Source organism: Rhopalosiphum maidis, chromosome 2 (assembly GCF_003676215.2).
Source record: "Rhopalosiphum maidis isolate BTI-1 chromosome 2, ASM367621v3, whole genome shotgun sequence".
Classification (NCBI taxonomy): Eukaryota; Metazoa; Arthropoda; class Insecta; order Hemiptera; family Aphididae; genus Rhopalosiphum; species Rhopalosiphum maidis.
In genome coordinates this window covers 56,689,309-56,713,627 of record NC_040878.1, presented here as the reverse complement: position 1 = coordinate 56,713,627, position 24,319 = coordinate 56,689,309, and the positions used below count along the sequence as shown (strand labels likewise).

General features: G+C 27.5%; 1 protein-coding gene across 1 annotated transcript; it reads left to right on the top strand.

The window, feature by feature from the left end:
• The first annotated feature begins 568 nt into the window (after nt 1-568).
• Nucleotides 569-21,018, top strand: LOC113554988 (ABC transporter G family member 23). Its single transcript, XM_026959229.1, has 16 exons — nt 569-963; nt 13,555-13,741; nt 14,220-14,379; nt 14,456-14,610; nt 14,695-14,802; nt 14,862-14,955; nt 15,280-15,456; nt 15,560-15,828; nt 16,790-16,991; nt 17,108-17,285; nt 17,455-17,570; nt 17,706-17,776; nt 17,894-17,982; nt 18,071-18,247; nt 18,361-18,447; nt 20,266-21,018. The coding sequence occupies exons 2-16, from the start codon at nt 13,557-13,559 to the stop codon at nt 20,478-20,480; spliced, it is 2,283 nt and encodes a 760-aa protein (XP_026815030.1). The 5' UTR covers nt 569-963; nt 13,555-13,556; the 3' UTR covers nt 20,481-21,018.
• The last annotated feature ends 3,301 nt before the right edge of the window (nt 21,019-24,319 follow it).

Below are 24,319 nucleotides of genomic sequence, written 5' to 3'. Positions count from 1 at the left end.
TACACGGTTTACGACATTAGGGGTGTACCTACCTATGTATTAAAATGATAATAATATATAAGATAAAAAAAACACAAGTTTAAAGATAATATGGCGTAATATCTACTAAAAAAATAATCGTACGACGATGTGTCATAAAGGTGATGCTTGGAACTCAACGGCTATGGTACATTTATATACGTGGCATTTTGAAAGTACCTATATATATATGTATAAATACGCGATGCGGCGGTTCATCTAATGACTAATATACCTATTATAAAGACGCGCAACATAGTAATAATAGTAATAATATAATAACGATTTATTGTGAAAAATAATAATAATATATACATGTCCACATTATTTCCTGGAGACCGCCGCGCACAGGTAATAATAATAATAATAACAATAATAAATATAATGTGAAATAATATTTTCGTGCGGTGTAATCGGTTCATGCGGCGGCGTGCGTTTTTACAACGCCTCTCGTATATTATATGCATTATTCACCACCTCCTGTGGGTTTTTACGCACACGCTGCTACAGTCACAATGTGCCGGCGCACGCCACTTACCCATATCACGCGAGACGTTACAGACCACTACGCCACTGCACGGTCTGCTGCAGTAAACGTACCGTCACTCGCACAACGCTGAGCGACCGACGACGACGACACGAAGATACACGATATTATTGGAAAAATTGTTTGTCCGTCTCTGATGTACCGCCCGCGTTCCGTTCGACCGCCGCGAGTGCTGTACACGAACCACCCCGTCGTCGCGATCAAATGACTCGATAGTCGTCATCGGTTTAGTTATATTCCGTTATCGATACGCTTCGCAAACGGACGGTTTTCACCCGCCAATCCGTTCGTATTATATTCTCGTCCAGTGCAGTGCACCACAATATCATCGATACATAAAATAAAACATTTTATTCATTTAACGCCATCGCGCCCGGAGAATTCTTGACACGAGTCCGGTAAGTACCATATATATATCTACGTCATTTAGTAAACTTGTTACGATACTTAATATTGGTACTATACCCTGTGTCGTTTTCGATTTCGAGCTCGAATAACATCGCAACAGTCCCGCCCAGTAGTATGGATACGTGTGGGTACGCGATGAAAAACCAAGCTAATTTACGAAGCCGTCGAATGATGTTATTAAAATATTATTACACGACATCGTTCTCCGAGCGGTTCGCGCCGTAAACCCATCTAAAATATATCGTGCGGTCGGTATTGTTCACGGTTTATGTGTTTACACATCGATGTTAATGTGTCTCGTTAGGTTTAACTAAATATTTTACAACATTGACCACTTCTACAGTAGGTTGGTACTTACCTTTATGTATAGTTAATATACTATTTAACATTTATGCCTTATATTGGGCTTATAATATGTGTTTGGTCTATGGACTAATGACTTGCCAAACGATTTTGATATTCCAATACGTACGACAAACTGTACGATGCCAAATACGAATTTTATTCTTTGCTTTTAAACGATTTTAATTGCAATGCAAACATTTTCAATAATTAATCATAATTACCAACCATTAATATTAAGTTCTCGACGTTATTGTCATATTTACCTTAACCTTTCGTGGTAAAACAAACGACATTTAAGATCAAGTATCGAAAATTCAAAAATATGACCTAACAATAAAGTTTCTTACGGGCTACCATTACAATTATAATTAGTATTTTAGACTTATTAACAGTAGACATAGACAGCAGACGACTGCCAGACGTGGTATAATATTGTCTTAACACTCTTAACGTAGGTATGATATTTTGTTTATTTACTATAATGTAGGATTAAAAAAAAATTTATACATTTTTATATTAGTCTTGGAATAATTATAGATTCTGTAGTTTCAATTTCTATTCACCTAGACCTAGTTGCAACTTGCATTAGATAATGATTTCGCCGTTTAGCCTCAAGATTCACATTTCACCTTCGCGTATTTTACATGAAAATGGTCAAAAGTGTGTAAACCTGTTTACTGAATCTTAAATATTTTTTGAAATGTTAGAAATTTGTCCAACAATGTACAAAATATCGAACAAGATAACAAAATAAACACTGAATACTATATCTTGAATACATAATGTCTTATTACGCGTTTTTTAGTCCATATTATAATTTGTTGAAGACGTAGGTTTTACTCTAGGTTTACAAGTAGGAATGATATCCATCAATATATTATTATCATATTACTGATTTAATAAGTTTAAAAATTAAGATCACTAAAAAAGTACTATTAAAACTCGTGTATTTTTGATATAATATAACAATAATAATTTTTAATTTGACCAAAATATAATGATAGAAATATTGCACACTGATCCAAATTGTTCATTTTAGGGCTCAGACATTTGATAACATAAACTATTTTATTTTAAATTTACAGAAAAATGTTCTATTGTTGTTAGTATATGCTATGTGTATACTGAAACTGATAACAAGTGTCTAATAGTATACATTTTTTTTATATAGGAGTGTTAATGGTACTATATAGTAGTAATAAATAATTAAATTATGAGTTCGGTATTATATTTTAGTAACAAGTGGATAATTTTTTTTTTTTGATCTGATAATAGTTGATTGATCTATAGTCTACTTGTTATACACACATCAATAATAAACCATAATATTTGAAGTTATCGAAAAATATAAATTAATTTGTACATATATTTCTTCAACGATGTTTTATGTATGAGATGGTTACATTTTAAATAAATATTTGGTCAATGTAATCAATTTAAATCTATTTAATTTTAACAAAACTCATATGACTTCTACAAAATGATCTGTTTTATTTAAAGTAAGCCGTTTAATTTTTTTTAAATGTTTAAATATTAATATATAGTTTAAATTAATAGTTCGTTATATTGTAAAGCTTTTTATAAAAATTTATGTTTTTGAATTTTTGATTATTCTTTTTACGTTTCAACAATTTTGTGATTACACAAAAAAATATATGATAAATGTCGTTATATACTATAAGATATAATATCTGGATGTATTGACCATACAGGTTTTTCCCTATAAAATTAATAACAATAATGATTGCTGAACAACATTAAATTTACATCAACACATAATTGCGTAAGCATGATATAAGTGGGTATTCGGCGTCTTATATGTTTGGCCAACACCAGCATTCCCGCGTGGTGTAGGTATTTTATTTCATACATGTAATGACGGATACAATCCACTGGACACTGACGTCATTATAATTATCTGGTTTGTATTACAATTATAAGCAAAGTGGTTGATGAGAATATTTAGTTTACAAATAATGGGTCAAGTACCTTTTACCTTATACTTTATACCTATACCTTATACTTATACCTTATACCTATATGCATTTTATAATAATAGTTAATAACAATCTTTTTTGAGTTCGAATAAATTATATTCTTTTTTTTTTCATAAAAGCATTTGCAAGAGATTATGGCTCCTTGAGATGAGTTATATTTGGAAAGTCAAACAAAGGTATATCGTTTTCGTCTCCAAGTACATTTTAAAATAAATTTTACGCGTATAAATACGTATATAAAATAAAAAAATTACTGTACTTTATTTATCAATAATGGGTGAACACAATAATAATTTACGTACCTAGAATTTGGCCAAATCTAAAATAACACGGAAGTACATTACTCATAACAATACGATTCATAGTTTTATTTGTATTTAAATGCTTTTATTTACGTACACAATTACTATACATTGAACCACAATGTAAAATGATGCAATTATAATTTGATACTTTAATAATAAATCTAACCATGATTTGTATTTTTCTAAACGATGTTTTGTCTACCGTCGTTATAAACTAATCTATAGCTAAACAGTAGCTTACAACAGAACAATATTATGTATTTCGTGCGAACAACGAATACTATAGCATATTGTATTGTTGTTTGCACATTCCGACGATGTTGGAAAAAAATGAGATAAATTATTTTTTTGAATTCTTTCTATTTGACTAAAATACTTATTAAATCGGGTATTTGTATTCACGTGTGTAGAGTATTTACTTTAATATACATAATTTTACATAAGCTTAACGCATACTATTATTATACCGCTGAGAATTATCTTAAATTTATCATGTTTTTACGATATTGTATTATTAGGTTTTATTTGAAATCATGTTGTAGAATTGCTCTAAAATTATAAATAATTTTTAAAAAACGAATGTAAATAAATATACCACTGAAAGTTGATTTTATATTATAAAGATTAGGAAATAAATTAAGAGAAAGTTTTAGTTTTCGATTGCTCATTGTTAAGATTTTTATACTATGGTTATAGTACCTATATGTACAAATGAACATTACTCCTTCGCAAGAAACATTGTATTATTTATTATGTTCACATAATGTGATTTGAGAAAGGAATAATATTTAATGATTAATGTGACTTGATATTTTTAAACGATTATTTAAATCTGCAACTGATATACGAATGTAAGATGGTACCTAACTTAAACTTAAACCACTATAATTAATCTCCGTATAATTTTTGAACTGACGATGTTCGTCACAAATGCACTAAGTCTATTTTATACATCATCGTGGCCGCCACTGTTACAACCGCAGCCGTTGCGAATTCATTATGTACACCAGCACCGTACACAGTGCATTAAATATATACATATCGTATTGGTTTAATATTTTACTGGTCGGACACTTACAACGGTTTAGATTTAAAATATAAAATTAGTAGGACACATAATTCATTCAGACATTAGTTCTGGAATAAAGTAATGGGGTCAATGGGAAAACGATTTTACAATAATTTAACAATTGTTTACAACACGTCGCCAACAACTGGAAAACTATAGGGGACTGCCGGACAACGTGATCTTGTATATTTACGATCTACCTAAAATTGAGTCATTTCGAATCGACTAACATATTAATGTCCGAGATAATTAAAAATATATTTGTATATTACATATATTTCACTAGCTGGACTAGTTCGATACAAATTTACATAAATAAATGTACGATATTCAAATACATTAACATTATAAATTCATACTACAGCAGTTTGATTAAAAAATAAATACAAATATTACTATTAAAATTAATTCTCAAGGCAAAATCGCAAATATTCTCATTCAATTAAATACCATTAAATGCCATTCCTACACAGTAATATATTATTATTAAGATTGTAACATTATTATGAAATATACTACACTACTACAATACTACGCATTTGCGCTTCCATTTATATTTTTAGATTTTGAAAATTTAGATGATTCTTGAATAAAATATTATTACATATTTAATTCAGCTCTTTCGATTCGTTTGCAAACGTATATAATATATTATACGTAACAATTTTTTTTTTTTTGCAACGAAATCTTCCCGACTATAATAATTTGTATTTTATTTAATAAACATGTTTAAAGTATATACCTATATAGGTATTAGGTATGTATGTACATATATATTTTAGCGACTACCACGCGGGTACTATATAGACTAAAATAGTTATAGATAGACTATATATATCTATAGTAACTATATACATTATAGTTGTTATAGATAGACTCTATCTATAGCAACTATATACATTATAGTTACCAAAGGTATTCTTGTGGCTAACACACAATTTTATGATATTGTTAGTTGTTAGTTGTTACCAATCCCAATCGCATAACCTTGACCAGAAATTTTAGTTTTCTCGCGGTTACACCAATTATTACATTTGTTGTTACATAATATTATTATACACAGCTACAAGATACGTTCGTGTTTCAAACGCAGTCGCATCCCACCGGGCCGTTCATACTCGTATTATAATAGTAGTAGTACCTGCTACCTACAGATTATACCGGATTGTTGTGAAAGTGAAAGACCATATTATGGAAGACGAGAATTAACGGAATTTAGTTTATTTATTTATAAACATATATTATGTATATTCAAATATGTGTGTGTATTTTAGTGTATTTATGGAGAACAGGTGAGAGAATCCGGTTGACGCGTACAATACAATAAAAGTTCTTAGTAGGATACGCATCGATAGTTTACGGAAAACGCAACGAGAGAAATATTAATATATAATCGAATAACATGGCAATTGGTAAATATAGATAGTAGGTACTTGTGCAAGTTTACGACTAAACATAATATGAACATATTAAAATATTATTGTTAATGACTAAGGCGGTTGCAGTGGTGTGATATTTAGTGTCCTTGACCGATGGTATGTATATTATATTGTATACCCGTGTGTGGCCGTATTGCTGGGAAAACAATTTCTTCTATATAGCATCAATAGGATGACGAATTTTGTCGTCCAATGATTAATGGCTATATAATATCTATTTATGTATATTGTGATCAGCTAAATTACCATATTATCTTATGTCTTACTGCAGTTATTAGTCAATGGTGGGTAAAATTAATATCCTCAGTAATAATAAAATTTCATCGTGGATCCGCGAAAAATAAAATTATCAAGTTTATATTATATACCACGCTCGTGTTTCAACTCTCAGCGGTCGACTTTTATTGCTTTCAGAGGACGTCCACTGTCTACATATATCCTCCTAGATCTTGACCCAATTTCCGATCGACCTCTTTATTCTTTAGGCACTAGGCACACGCACACGCACATAGATACGTATACTTTGGAAATATACGTCGCGTTTATTTTGATATGACCTTTCCCAAATACGCATATTTCAAAGTCTAAGATGTACGCACTATCTTCAACAGTGATAAATATGTTTTTATCTTATAAAACCGTCGACTGTTACATAATAATAAAAATCGTAAATAATATAAACAAAATTAACATTAACTGATTGAACTATGAATAAGCATAGGCACAAAAGTGAGAAACATTCGAGTAGGTATGTTAAGTGACATCAGACATTGATGATTTTTAAATATTATTCGAAAGACGAAAAACCAAGTCATAGATAAAATCTATTGAAGTGATTGTTATATATTTTGTGCAATATCGATTTTTAATAAGCAAGAATCTATGGTTTTTTTTTTTATTAAAATTGGTATTATATACGCACTCGTGTTTTCGGGGTTGTTTTGAGTATAAATATAAAACATAAATATTAAATATTCAATGATACATTAAAATGAATACTTATATATTATAACCGTAGCGTATCGCAAATTTTCCTATTACCTAGTGGTCATATATTGTATGAATTATATTTATTTAATAGGAGTTTTTATAAAACAACATACAAGATAGAAAGTATAAGATTTGTAAAATTAATTTGATCTATATGGCATATATTATACTATTATAATCAATTGGCAAACCTAATGTATACTTTTAACATATACCTAATAATATACATCAACACGTGTATATAGTACGGTGTATGTATATTATTAGTAGCTAGTTAGAATTAATTATATTTCAACGGATCAGAAGTATTATGATTATCTAATCATAATGTATGGTAGTAAAGGACATTGAAAATTATTATAAAATTAAATTCTACTATTTTTCATTACTGCTTTACCGTAATATAATGCGTATTAAATATGTATTAACTAATAACTGCACCAAACACTATATGTATATTGTATAACTATTATAGTTAAATAATTCCGTTTAAAACTTAAAATGTGTAAAATTTACTATTGTCGTAATAGACCGTGTTTTTTATGGATTAATTAATAGATAATTTGTGTTTGGAATTAAGTAATTATAAACAATCTCTATAAATTGTTCAGGACAAAAACGGTTCCGCGTCGTGAATTTGTGGTTTCACGTTTTCGATTTTTTTTAATTTAGTCTTCCGCCCATGACGTTTATTTCACGTACGTATACCTACACTATATATTGAGTATAACATGATGTAATTATAATCACATAATTAACAGAACATCAGATACAAATCAACGCAGGAAAGTCAAATCGGCACTTTAAATATATAATGAGTATATTTCGTAATGACTCAGTCCAACACATAGTATATTATGCAGGATGATTTCTTCGTTAAGAACCTGGAAATAACTAAAAAATATAAGAAATTGAAATTCCTTTTGATTTTAAATTGTACTTATAATAATTAAAGAAAAATCTTAAAAATAATGAACAATTTATTATTTTCTGTGGCCTGTATACATTGTAGCAGTTAACCATACAGTTGTTATGTGATCTAAATCTGAAGAAATCTCGTTAGGCGGTCTAAAACCCACTAGTTCACGGTGTACCTCCTGTAGCTATATAAGTTGTCTCTTGTCTACTTAATCATATTGTGTCTATCCCACAATATTATAATATTATGTTTTTTTTTCACATTTTTTCGTTGGTATACCAACATGGCCTACGGTCGTATGCAACATCATCGAACATTCGTCTTTTGAAATTTCATATCACTTACTATCGCGTATATAATATCTCGTCATTAACAATAGATGATATAATGTAATTTATTCCACTCTTTGATATTCCTGATACATTGAAAGTCTATAAATCGCAATCAATATATTTATCATCGACAATAAAAAACTTATTCATATGCTGAAAAATATACATCTTGTTATAATGTTATTGATTTTTATTTTTGTGACAAACGACGTTTTAATAAAATATATTTATAGTAAATATTTTATAAGTACAATTATTTATAAGCGCAGCAACGGTGACTGCGGTTAACAAATCGTATGACATCAATCAGACTGTGACTTATGAGGTTGAGCAATTGTCCGATAGTCCAAATGTGTATATATATATAAAATATGTATGCACAAATAAACACCAAAACTCTCTATACAGGCACACAGTGTGTATAATGTGTATAATATAATATTATATTATATACAGTGGCGCTGTGGATAAAATGCGATATATGATAATAATAATATAATAGACGTAACAGCAGCGGCAAGCAGTACACCTAGGTACCTATGTGGAACTGTGTACGTTGTGTTGCATAATGTGGATCATAATGTATGATTGTGAAGTAATCAGCGGTCCTTGTAAAAAAGAAAAAAACTAAAATGAATAGGTCTATATCTGAAGCGAGAATAATAGTGATGTATAACATACATATAAAAAAATAAAATCGTATACACAGCACACTATAATGTTCATATTTGATTATCGTGTACAATGTACATAGTCGACTACAGATACTACTAAAATTATAGTACCTATAGAATAATAATATGCTTAATAAATTTTATTTAATGTAACTCAAAAATAATTTTTTTAGAGATGCATGACAGGCAAGAAACGCTAAACGAATGGGTTACTATAATAAATACAGTATAAATGTATGATATCGTTGAATCATTAACAAGGTCTAACGATCACAGACATACTACGGAAATAAAATATTGCGAAAGCCGAATTTTATTTTGTTTTAGTGCATATTCTCTTTTTCTGCTTACAATATTACATTAATATGATATTGCCATATATATTTACGTATACAAATTAAGTAGGTATACTATGTACTATATGCAACACAAATACAATTTTTACGTCAATTCTTGGTAAATCCAAACGTAACAAGGTTAAGTGTTTATTTTTTATAGATAGGTACATAACACACAAGGTGATTCTTTTATCAAACAACACTTATTATTTTAGTCTATTAACATTTATGAAAAAAATGATAAGAACATAGTTTTTAGAGAAAATAAAACATTTATTTTTTTTTTTAAATATTTTTTAATCTTATAATTTTTAATTTTTTACTTTTTTGAATGGCAAGATTCATTTTTCATTTCATTTTTTAAAGCGGAATGATTATCGGAGTATTTTTATACGTAAAAATTTAAATTCGGACGAGTAGTTTTTGAGTTATAAGTATTTAAAATTTAGGTAAGCGGAGTAGTTACCAGCATTTTGCGGAGTGTCCCCGTACTTCTTCATTCCGCTCAACAAAACTTTAAATACATATTTATTAGTTATCTCATAAACCACTCGTCTGAATTTTTATGCATCCAAATATTCCAAAAAATATTCTACTTCAAAATATTAAATTAAAATGTATTCAAAAAAGTGAACCTTACAAAACATATAACGATAAAAAATATTGTTTTATTTCAACTGGAAATTATGTTAAAAAAAAAATTTTAAAAAACATTCACAAATTTTGAAATGTTGAGAATTGTTTAATAAAAGAATTGCCTTGTACTTTTACAAGTATTTTATAATATTAACAATATACGCTAAGCGCATAAAGTATGATAATAGTAGAAATGCTCCTATAGTGTTATAATTTTGTGTTCTTTGTGATTGTACACAAATTTCCTGATTAGATAGTTTACTATATATATATACATATATATATTACAATAATACAATGCTTCATAGTAATTTAATCGATTAAAATAAATCATTATATTTAGTATAAGAGTATAAGACATAAGTTATGCGTTAACTTTTAAGTATTAAGTATGTCATTGAAAACTTACAATGTGAATTGTAAATTAACATAAAATATAGCTAAAAAAATGTGGCTTCGCTGTATAGTAAGTATTGGCAGTCATTGAGTAGGCCAGTACGATTCTTGGTTGAGACTTATCGACTTATCTATATTTTTAAGTATATTTTACTATTTACCTATTTATATTGTTATTAGTAATTTATTTTCCTATTATTAATACAGTAGTTTGAACTAATTTTTAACAACAAAAAATCGCATATTATATTAGATACAAAATTATAATAGTATTTGTTATAAATTTATAATATTACAAACTGTTTTTAGTGCATACTGTGCCTATAGGTATTTATATATATAAATCAATAAATCAATACAAAAGTTAGTAAAAAATGAATGTCGCTACATTTATTATTATTTTTTAATTTCATTAAAAAAATATTGAGGATTTAATACAAGATTAAATTATTAAGCTACTTGGAAAAATTTTTGCTTATCACCAAATTAAAATAGAAAAAAAGTCAAAAATTTCAAGTAAAAAATATTAGTATTAATAAATAAATATTTTGAAAATTATAAAAGGCTAGATAATACTAAAAATGTCTATGGTTTGGTTATTTATATTCACAAAATTGATTATGTCAAAAACTGGTGTTGTACATAAATATTCCAATTTGTCGGTATACACTTTGTTATATTCATAGTTAGGTAGTCAAGTAATAATAAATAACAGACTAAAAATATAAACAGATATCAGTAAAGTAAATTTTAAATTTAAACATTAATATTATACAAAAAATTTGACTTAAGGGAGCGGGCAAAAGACACTGAGATAAAGGTAAATAGATTAGTTGACCGCTTGAAATAAATATTTGAATATTTGTACATTTTTTACAATAGGTTTAGACGGTTTAGTAGTTATTTATAGAAACATAAATAATGGGTATTACAAAATTGCTGAAAATATTGTGGGTGGTTTCTGGTAAAAAATTAGATCTAATTTGTACTTGAGAAGGTAAAAAGTAAAAAAAATGTCCAGTACTTTTCAAAATAATCACTATAGAAAAACTGGAATGTTTATGCAATACCAGCTTTCGAAAAAATCAATTTTTTATACTAAGTATTTATAAATTATGTACCTAGTCATTTTAATTTAAGACATTAAGTAAATTTTGGTTTATAACTAAATTATAAAGTTCTATAAAGAACTCGAAGTTTACGTTATGAACTGGATCAGCAAAATTAAATAAAGGTTTAGTAATTAAGTATATTATTCATAACTGTTAAAATTTTTAAGAATAATCTGTTCACTTCTCATAATAGAAAGACATGTTATTCCATTAAAAAAAAAAAAATAAAGTTGATAAACAAAATAACATATATTAGGTACAATAAATATTACAAAACCGGGATATACGAGAATGGTAATATAAATTATAAAATTATGTAATACATACTTATAATAATAGAATATTTCCTGGTCATATCATATATTATGATCCAAATAAATATTTGCAACACTAAGACAATCAGAAATTTGGACGTCCTAAAATAAACTTAAAAATCGCATATACTTTATAATTGAATAACAACTAATGATTGAATATAATATATTAACTATTACCAAGAATACGCTGTGGATCAAAAAATCAAATTAACGTTTTAAATTATACATAAATAATACATGTTATGTGAATTGTTATTAATTTTGTTCAATACACGTATTATGTATGAAATTGTTTATTTTCTCACTGTTGAAACATATTATAAGTGTTATTACTTACTACTATTATTACTAGTAAGTTAGTAAGTATATAGTAACTATCAATTACAAATATAATTATTTCCACCCACGTTAACGACTACCTGTGGCACATTGATTTGCACACGTTGATGACTGGTTAGATTCCTAAATAAATGCATTTTCAAGGATGCCGAAGTAAATTTTAGGTGTAGCATAAACATCTATATTGTGGGTAACAATATCTGAGAATTTTTAATAACAACAATAATTTATTTAATTGTTTGTGTATATTTAATTTACATTTTATTCAATTTTGTATTAATAATAGTACATGGATTTTGAATGAGTATATTTATTAAAACTATAACGCTGCATGTGTTGCATGATATTTTGTTTAATTTAATGGACGAATAATGGGCCACTTAATCATATTTAAGGGACCATTAACTCCCGATTAATTGATTCATTAAATTTTTCGTGAATTTCCATGCAAACGCCAAACCAACGCAAGTAATGTTATTTTGTTAAACAGAATCCCAGTTCCAAGATCTTATAAATGAGTGCCAATTATTCGATTTAAATTCAAATTGAGTGTTAATAATTATCCCTTTATTTTTAACGATATTAAAACTGAAGACAATTGAAATTTACATTATAAAAATAATGACAGTAAAATAAAAATATATTTATTAAAACAATTAGATTTATTTTAATTTAACTATCAAAAATATTTATATTATAATATTAATCTATTGTTATTAGTCAAGTAATAATTAGTTGTTTACCCACCATTGATGTTACTATATGAGTAACTTGTAGGTAGTGGATAACATTAATAAATAATAAGTATATATTTTAATTTTAATGGCTGATTGGTTTATGCGTTTTACAAATCCATCAATTAAAAGTGTCGTTAGCTAGTAGAGTTTATTATAGCTCATTAGAGGTAATTGAATAGTTGTATCATAGTAATAATTACAGTAATTACAGTCACAAAAGACAAACGTTACTATAAGCCTAATGATTTTTGCAAGTCTATCGACAAGGTGAGGATTTTAGATTACTGATGTATAGTATAACGCGACTAGTATAATAATTGAATTGTTTTATTTAAATAGCTTGGGAGCTCGTGAGTTTTCAATATTGGAAATAATACGATTAAAAGAATGTATACAAAAGCATATTTACAAATGCGTTCTTGTAGTTATAATATATTATCCACCCTTACGTTATTCGGACACCATACGAAACTAATGATATGTTTCTATTTTTGTTTTTTAACGCGTTAAGTGGACTCTATCATATAATAATACCTATATATTAATTTTTCTTTATTCTAGAAATACAAAATTATTATTATTTTTAAATTAATAACAATAGATTAATAATTATTTGTTTTATGCTATACATTATAGCGATGCGTCCAGAATTGCCAATTGGATTGACGGAGCGACGGCCCCCGTTGGAAACCCAACAATCAACAGTGTGGACAAGACGCCAACAAGCTGTGTGTGTAAGACGAGCTTACAAGAAATATGGACAGAGCTCAAATCCACATGTTATACTTGATGGGCTTAACATGACTGTCCCAAAAGGCTGCATGTAAATTAATTTAAATATTTTCCTTTGCATGAAGTAAAATTATATATATAATATATAAATAATACTATACATTATAAAATAATGCATATAAAAATCGTTATCATTCATAAATGACATTTATTTTATTATGTACAGAAAAATTTTTTTAATGTTGGTAAATTAGAGTTCTGAGAACTGAGCAACAAGAATGTGCTTATTGTGTAATATCAAAAAAACGAAACTTAAAAAATTTTGCAGGTTATTCATATTTTGTATAAATATTACACAAGATTATGTGATGATAATAAATATAGTCGGTAGTTACATATTATACTATATTTGAATTTTGAGGTACCTAAGTGAAAAATAAAACATAGAGAAAATAATATATATATAACATTAGGTACTTGTATAAATAATTATAATTATTAGTTGGACCTATGGTATAATATTATATTGTGGACTAGAACATATATTATATGCAGTATTAATTTTCTAGATATGGTCTTTTGGGAGCTAGTGGATGTGGAAAAACTACATTGTTAAGTTGTATAGTTGGCCGTAGAAGACTGAACGCTGGTGAAATATGGGTACTAGGTGGTAAACCAGGATCTGCCGGTAGTGGTGTTCCAGGACCTCGTATAGGATATATGCCTCAGGTATTATAGCTATTTTGATTATAGAAATAGCTATTGATATGTTTACCCTAAAATTATTTATATATTTTTTTTAAAGGAAATTGCGCTTTACGGAGAGTTTACAATTCGAGAAACTATGCAGTTTTTTGGTATGGTAAACGGTATGACGCCAAAACAAGTGGATGACAAAATAGAATTTTTACTTAAATTTTTACAGTTACCGTCCGCCAGTAGGCCAGTAAAAAATTTGAGGTACCTACTTAATTAATTTCATTATAATATGTGTTATTCGCTGAATAATGAATAACACACATTTTTCTATACATTTTGATGCAGTGGTGGACAGCAACGGAGAGTTTCTTTTGCTGCGGCATTGTTACACAATCCCGAATTACTGATTTTGGACGAACCTACTGTTGGTGTTGACCCAGTTCTTCGTCAAGGGTTCGTATAAAATATGTGTTAAGTTATACGTTTATAAAAATGAGTTGTTTTTCACACAGAATATGGGATCATTTAGTCCATTTAACTAAGGATGGAGGAACAACCATTATTGTCACCACACATTACATCGACGAGACTAGACAAGCTCATATGGTAATTATCACACGCATAATAATGATAAATATTTAAGTTTTCGGAAACAAAAGCATTACTAAAGTAAAATATTCTTTAAGACTTAGAATAACTTAAAAATAAAAATAAAACATAATAAAATGAATACAAATGTAAATCCATGATAAGAATATTATTTAATACCTAAGTCTCTTTCATATTCTACGAGCCATTTAATTTTTATAAAATGTCTCATTAATACTCTAATAAACTATTTTATTCAAAATACTACTCTAAATTATTATTTAATCAGTTACATTTAAAAAAATATTTATTTTGTATTTCGTACATACCTGTATTTAACAGATTGGATTAATGAGAGGCGGTAAATTTTTGGCTGAAGAATCACCTACATCGCTGTTACAAAAATACAATTGCCAATCACTAGAAGACGTTTTTCTAAAACTTAGTGTCATTCAAAACCGTGGCAAACGGAGGCGTAGCAGCATTTTGCATGACATAACAGCTGCCATTGCTGTTCCGGTAAAAAAAAAAAATCATAACAATATAGTTATTATTATATATAATTTCGAATAAAATTATTCAATAATATATATTAATGATCGGTCGTAAACTCTATCCATAGGAAACTTCACCGGTGCCTGCTGTCGAAGCGCTGAATTCGATATGTGACAACTCGTCAGAAATGAGCGGAGAATTTGGAGACAGTATTAGCCCTGTTCCACTAAGTAAGCGAATGTCTGTATGTTCAATGCAAGTCAACAATGCGGAAATGGAACTTCCACCGGAAGCAAATACAAAAATGACGCTTTTCGACCGATGCAAACTATTTCAATCGCATCACATGCGAGCATTAATATGGAAAAACTTTCTATGGATGTGGAGAAATGTGGCGTAAGTTACTTAAATATACATTAGTGGAAAATATAAAGTATAAAATCCGATAATTTTTAGAAAAAATATATTTTAAATTTAGTTTTATATTGCATTTGTGTTAAAATTAGGTTATATATATATAAACAAAACTTGCATGGCATCCGATAATCAATAAGTACTAATCAATTATTAATATCAAATAACCTTAATATAGGCAATGTAACCTTGACTTACTTTTATTATAACAAATATAACAATAAATTTAACAGAAAAAAAATATAAACATAAATTTGTAATTATAATTTTGGTTGTAGTCGTTGTCAAAAATACATTATTTAAATAAAAAGAAAGGAAATACGAAATAATTTTAAAATACAATTGATTTTTTAGTTTTATATATTATTGAATTTTCTAATTTGATAAAGAATACATAAAATTTAATTATAGATATTTTGAATGTAATAAAAATGAATAATAAAATAACTAATGAAACAAAATATTGCCTTTAAGATTAATTACCAGTAATTGAGAGGCGACTATTTTTACATTACTTTTTAAATATTAGTACCTAGATTTTATATCTAGTACTTACATCGTATTGTTATTTACTTTTCACTGTATTAGAAAAATTAAAATTAATATTAAATTAAAATAAAACATATAATGAAATTATATTGTTACTTACAAATCGTAGTGTAATACTACCTTTACTGCAGCTGAGTTATGCAAAACCACTTTTTCAAAATTAGTGCACTACTTAAGAACTATTATAAATAGTACATCACTCCAGAGTTTAGACAATAACAACAATAACTTACTAATTTATCATTTATTGCCTTATTGAATATACAAATAGATACATCACATTTTTATAGATTTTTGTGTTTATGTGCGACAGTAATATGCATCCATATGCCATGCTGTATATTTCAGAACCATTAGTCTTTGAAATTATTCAATATTTTGTTGTTGCTCACAGGGTAATGATGTTTATTGTGGGACTTCCAGTTGCTCAAATCGTATTGTTCTGTCTGTCTGTTGGAAAAGATCCATATGGCTTGCATTTGGCCATTGTTAACCATGAAACTAATAACAAAACTTGCCCACCGACTGGATCTTGCGAGTTAACTCAACTCAGTTGCCAGTTCCTACATCAGATTGAACTACGTCGACAAGTATTAGTAAGTAACAAAAATCATCCATTAAAGATTAATATTATTATCAATAAATGGCGTATAAACGGTGTTTTTATTTTAAACTTAGTAACATTTATCATGTATGCTTAAATTTACTATAGGACTTTTTCGACGACGAGGAATCCGCTTTTAGGGCAGTTAAACGGGGCAAAGCTTGGGGTGCTTTATCTTTCACTTCAAACTATTCAACGTCACTAAAACAACGCATGGATGATGGACAAGCTGCAACGGATTGGGCACTAGATGATAGTGTTGTCTCTGTTTGGCTCGACGAATCAAGTAATTCATCTTAATTAATTTTCGTCTAAATAATCCTAATTAGAATAAAAACGTTATAAGAATATAAAATAAATAAATTCGATGAAAATTACAATTGTTTCTTTTATTATTTATTACTATATCTACAATTTAATTATGCAATTTTTAATACGACCAATTATTAATTTAGATCAACAAATATCCATGCTGCTTCGACGAGATCTTTTGTTTGCTTTCCAAGATTTTGCTAAAACACTGGCGGTGACTTGTAACTTCAGTACGAAAGTTGTAGCTAACCCTATACAGGTAATTAATCATGATAAAAAAAAATTATTTAAACAAATTAATTTATTATTTAATTAATATTTTAATAGAGAAAATATTACATATTTTATATTTTTATAATTTGGATTGATTTTTTTATACATATTTATTTTATAGTTCAATCAACCTATATACGGTCCATATGTACCAAATTTTACGGATTTCGCTGCTCCAGGGGTCATACTCACGTTAGTAAAATTAATAATTATTTATATTTAAAGTATTACCATCCGGCATCGGCGGCATCCATATCACTTATAAGTAATGAGTTAATAAAAAATTTTTAATTTATTTTAAAATTTTAGGATTATATTTTTCTTAGCTGTAGCGTTGACATCTGGTGCTATGTTGATTGAAAGAAATGAAGGCATATTAGAAAGAAGTTTAGTTTCGGGTAAATTTAAATACTGTCATAATTTTTATAAATAATGAATTGTAATTAATCAAATGTTAATTTAAGTATCACCGAATAATTTTGCTAGGTATTACGGGAATTGAAGTACTTTTAGGACATGTAGTGTGTCAACTTTTAATTATGGTGTTCCAATCACTGATGGTCATTGCATTTGCATTGGTTATTTTCGATATTACCAACGAAGGAGATGTGTTTTGGATATGCTTATTAACAATACTGACTGGATTATGTGGCATGTGTTTTGGTAAGAAATTATTGGAATCATATTTTAAGTTCACAGTGAAATCTAATCGAATAATTTGAAATATAACGTACCTATTAATTTAACGCCAACAAATTGCATCTTATATATTACAGGGTTTGTAGTTTCTTGTGTAACTGACAGTGAGAGGAATGCGACATATTTGGCTATGGGCAGTTTTCTACCTATTGTCATGCTTTGTGGTTAGTATTATTTTATAGTTGAATTGTTATTATGATTTAGGATACTAGCCATCAGTGGCGTGCCCAGGAATTTTCGATGGGGGAGGGGGATATATCATATGTGTTATAAGAAAATACCGGATTTAATTCCATTAAAAACAAACCAAAACTGTATAATTATACTAAAAAAATACATACAAATTACATAATAAATTGCACTGTAAAAGTACAAGTCATATAAAAAAACTTTAAATTCTTAATTAGGATTAAATTAATTTTAAAAAAAAATTGACAAATATATTACTTTTCTGAATTAAAATTAATAATTAAATATATTTCCAAATTATGTTCATTAAAATTAAACTTTTATTACTTAAAATATGTTTGTACAAAAAAAAATACGTTCACTTCTACTATACTAGTTATTAGTGTATATTAAAAAAACTTAATAATTTAGGCATTATATCTAAAAATAAACATCTGCTTTACCTGACATGACTTCATAGTAAGACTCAATAGTTTATATCCTTAATTTTTTTTTCAATTATATATGCATACATTTATCTTAAGTTTTTTTTTCATTTGGACCAGGAATATTTATAAAAATATCTTCAGTTTTTCTAAACCTATTCATAGTTTAAGTAACTCACAATTCGATTCTTCCAAGTTTGTAAGATTAGTGGATAACAGATAAGTGTAATTGTATGAATGCTATATAAACCAAATTTGACTGCATTATATTATACAAGTTGTTTCACCTTTTTCATACTGATGAAGATTACCATCGTTTTTTAAACTTTTAATTAGAATTAAAAAAATTTCAAAATTATTTGCATAGAAAATTTTAGCAATAATTATATTTCCGACCTTTTAATAATAGGTTCGGGTATCGGGAGGTAAAGGTATACCCGGCATTTTTTTCTGTATTTATTAAGAAAGCTTTTTTATGCTAAAATAAACGAAATAAATTACATATGTATTTATATATTAAATTAATTACCATTGTTAAATAATCTATTTATGTAATAATATATTTAGTTTAGTTAAGTATTTTGTTCATTAATTGTTATAAATTAAGTATTAATTTTAATACTATTGATTGTTCATAATGTTTATTTTAAAAAAAAATCCAAAAACGTGAGAAATTGCAAAAAATTGCATTATACAATTAAATAGGTAGACAGAGAATGAGAGAACCTAAAATATATAATTATAATAAAATGTATTTATTATAATAAATATAATTTATAAGCAATAACTAATTACTAATAATCAAAAGCAATGACTTTATAACAAGTAACAACTCTAATATCTAATAATTTGTTTTCCGAAAGTCAGCAAAAAAAGTCAATGGGGGAGGGGTATAACCCCTAACCTCTCCCCCCTGGGCACGCCACTGCTAGCCATAATAATATATGTTTACACCTATCATCAATAATACAAGAATACGACGCACATTTTATTGTTATATTGTATTTTTGAAATCAAATGATCAAAATCATGTTTATATAAATAATGCATCCTTATCCAAAAGCAAGTACTTACATACACATTTTTCATTTAAAATAGGCATATACAATGGTTTATAATATTTAAGAAAAAAATTTAATTTAACTACCTTTATATAGTTGACTCATCACTTATACTCGTTACATTCAAAGATAAATCGTGTATCATCTTAAGTAACTATATTTGTCCTTGGATTTTCAAAACTTTGTAATATTTACACTTTAATGAAAATTTGTTTTACCAAAAATATACAAATACAACGTTTTTATAATTCTGTGTGGAAAAGCATTTAATATCAAATAATTAATAACCTTTTTTTTATGTTTTTAGGTATAATATGGCCAGTAGAAGGAATGCATGCAGTGACAAAATCAATTAGTTTTATTTTGCCACTTACGCAATCTACGGAATCGATGAGATCAATGTTGGCAAGAGGTTGGCCAATCACCGAACCTTCTGTTTACATTGGTTTTTGTTCCACATTAATATGGATTTCTGTATTCCTCACATCTAGTGTACTGTTGATTAAATTCAAAAAAGGATAGTTAATATAAATCTAATATATTTTTATTTACCGCAAAAAATGGTCAACAAACAAATTAATTGTTAAGTAGCAATAGTTTTTAGTAACATACCATAATATAAAGTTCCTTATATTATGCTTTGATTACATAAATCATTATGTAATAACTTTGAAATAGTGATTTGTACTTATATCAAATGATTTCTTTTTATTTTATTGCTCTACTTACCTATATTCAAATCATTACCAAAGCGTTTAATATTGTAATTAAATATTATGATATTCGTAATATTGCAAATTCATGAAATGGCAATAACAATTATTGAAATTAATATGTAAATAAAAATTAGAAGCCAAAGGTACATACAATAGGTTACAATACACAATACTTTTTTTTAAGTGCTTATTACAATATTTACATACAATTAATGTAACTATTCTAAGACTTGTTTGGAAATACCTTTTTATATAATTTTACTGCATAAATCTTATGTTGACATTATATTATATTCGCAGAACTTTTTAAATATTTTTTTGTTAACAAATATTCTATCAAATAAAAGACTTTGCATTTGTATTTATTAGATAATATTTAATCTATAATATATAAAATATACAATTTGATTTATTTCAAATTTGTATAGGCAATAGGATCTATAGAACCAATGTATTATTAGAGTTTAAAGGAAATGTTATTATTAAAACAATAATAACAAGGGTAAATTGTAATATAATTATTAATGTAAGTAATTTTAATTTTCATAATATTTATTGAAATAATTGTAAAATATTAAGTTGTAGATTTTTGTGTAAAAATATAAAATAAATATAATTTAAAAACAGTATTGTTAATACCATGTAAATCGTATTGTTTATAGTTAAATTAATTTAAGATAATTGTAATTTAAATTGAAAAAAATAATGTTAAAATTGTTATTGAATTCTTATTTGGTGAAAATAAACTGTTTATATTTAACATATTATAATATTTAGTATATACCATTTATATTTTATACATTTTTAAATTCTATGATTGTAATATTTTTTACTTATTTATAATATAAAAGTGTTCATACTTACAAAATATATTTGTAATTTATAAACTGTGATGGTTAGAGATTTTATAAAGTTAAAATATGTTGATTTTGTACTATCAAATCAATTATGGTAAAAAAAAAAAAAAAAAGAATAAACATAATATGATAGACATTAGACAACAAGATTGATGGTTTGCACTCTATAATTTTTCGCGGAATTGGTTTGTTCAATAAACTTTATCATGAATGTATTTTTAAGACTTTTCAAAATTTACAAAGTTATCAGAAGTCGAACATCTTTGAAGTGTAGTATGATCGCAACATTTATATTTATGTATAAAACGATTTTGGTCTATTTGCTCAACTCTATTCCCTAGACCCTAATAAAAAAATCTTTAAAATGTATATTATAATTGGTTAATTAATGTCAATGTGCTTTATACAATAATTTATTATATATTTTATTTATTTGTCGAAATAATTTTTAAAGGAGCTGCTGGATTTGGAAAAACGATTGAACCAGGGACGCATTTATGGAGGAGCTGAGGGGGTTCAGCCCCCCCCCCACGAAATCCAGGAATTGTTTATTAAGTCTGCTTATTATGTCCTATCAGATGTAAATCGTAAAAGTTCAATATACTTTTATAAAGAATTATTATTAACAAAGAACAAGTTATTCATGTAATGTGTCAATGACGATTTTGATCGTAACGATTATACCTTTGAGTTCGGCTTTTAGTACAATAATTATTATATTCACTTAAGTGAATGTTGTTCTTTTTTTAACAGTTCGGCAAAACGAACTACAGTCCTTAAAAATAAAATAAAATAAATTAAACCAAATTCACAATCTACAAAATTGAAATCTTTATGTGAAACTCGCTAGGTGTATGAAGCAGTTATATGATTTTTAAAGAATTTCTAGAACCCGTTGTTGCTGCATTAGAAGAAGTGCAAAATGTTCTGGGACCAATTTTTCAAAAAGAGCTAATAGCCTTTTACATTGTACTTGCAACTTTAATTTTTTAATATCTATTTATGTGTCTAGTAAATTATTAAGTTATCGAAATATTTACAAGGCAAAGATATTGGTTTATTTAATGCTCTTAATCAAGCTTCCGATGTAATTTCTGTGTTTCATTCCATAAGAGAAAATGTTGATTTAAAATTTAACAATATCTATAAAGAAGCCAAAGCTGTTGCTGAAAATTTAAATATTGAACCAAAAATGCCTCGTATTTGTAGCAGTCAAAGAAATAGAAGCAATGTACCATATAATAACATTGAAGAATATTACAATAAATCTATTTTTATACTGTACTTTGACGATTTGATGATGGCATTAAATGAAAGATTTATACCTCACAATGAAACTATAACTTCATTACAATATGTCTTTCCAAGTATTGTAGTTGAAAAACCATTTTCTTATTTAAAAAAAGCTGTTGAGTTCTATGAAAATCATAACAAAAATTAAAATTGTGTACTAATTTTCTAACTCTTATTTTTAATAGGCTGAATTTGGGAATTTTAGTTGGAGAAAATACTACAGCCCCCCCCCAAAAAAATATATATCTAAATACGCCCCTGGATTGAACAACATCATTGATTAAGACCGACAACATAATGTCGTGATGCATAATACGTAATATATTATATTAATAAAATAAAAATCGCGTACCAATATTATAATATAATACGTGCGTAGACGAAATTTTCGGAATAGCAAAATACCATAATTCCGCACCGCTATACTCGTCTGTCTTCATAGATCATTGAGTATACGCGATTCCGATTACGATCAACCGTCTTGTTTCGGACCATGAGTTCGTCATAAAAAAAACGACGTGATAACGTCATGATCAGAAACCGGGAAATCAAGTAGTTTTTACTTTAACGCGCGTGATTATGTCTATAATATCGTACATGCAGTAATAAATTACACAACATGAGCTCATCAGTCATCGAAACCATTTAGCTTATTTTGAGTTAAGAACAGCTGTTGAATAGTTATTTGTAAATTTAGAATACACACACATATGCACACGCGCGCAAACAAAACAAACAACAAAATTCAATTAAAAATTACACACACGATGTACAATAATACAATATACCCGTTTTATTGTAGACAATTTAGCATTAACAATTACAAATGTTAAATTGAATGGAAAATGTTGATGTAATCATCCAGACTACTGCAATAAATCAATATTGAAGTGTGTGCCACCGCTTTTCTCGCTTAATCGTGGTCACAAGCACTGAAAGTTTATCATCTTCGACGGTCGTTACATCGTGCGTTATTACTACAGTTTCGTTACCACGCTCCCGTATATTTTGGATATCATCGACTTGTCTGCAGTTGCCTTTGCACACATGTCTCGCACTCATTAAACCGTGTCCAGCGTGTTGTGTGCCGTTAGCGTCATGCCATAACGCCATCCGTTGAACTGTTACGTAACGATTTATTACCGGTCGAGTGTACAAAAGTCAATTTATTTTTGATTGAGATTGCCCACGGCCGCAGCCGATGTGGTTCGATAATGATTTAGTTTTTGTCGAGTATGTATACCATAGTATCATGTATACCAATATACCTATTACCTGCGTATATGAGTTTACTAATGAGTATACTACATGCGTATACTAATAATTATTATTATTTATTATTATTGCTATTTAATTATTCTCTAATATTCATATGCCAGGAAATTCTATAAGTGCCTACGTATCAAAGGCGGACACGTGGGTGCAGCGGAAAGTTTATATACCACGCGTGCCGGACGAGAAAGATTCCGACCAAAATTACCATAATAAATTATTA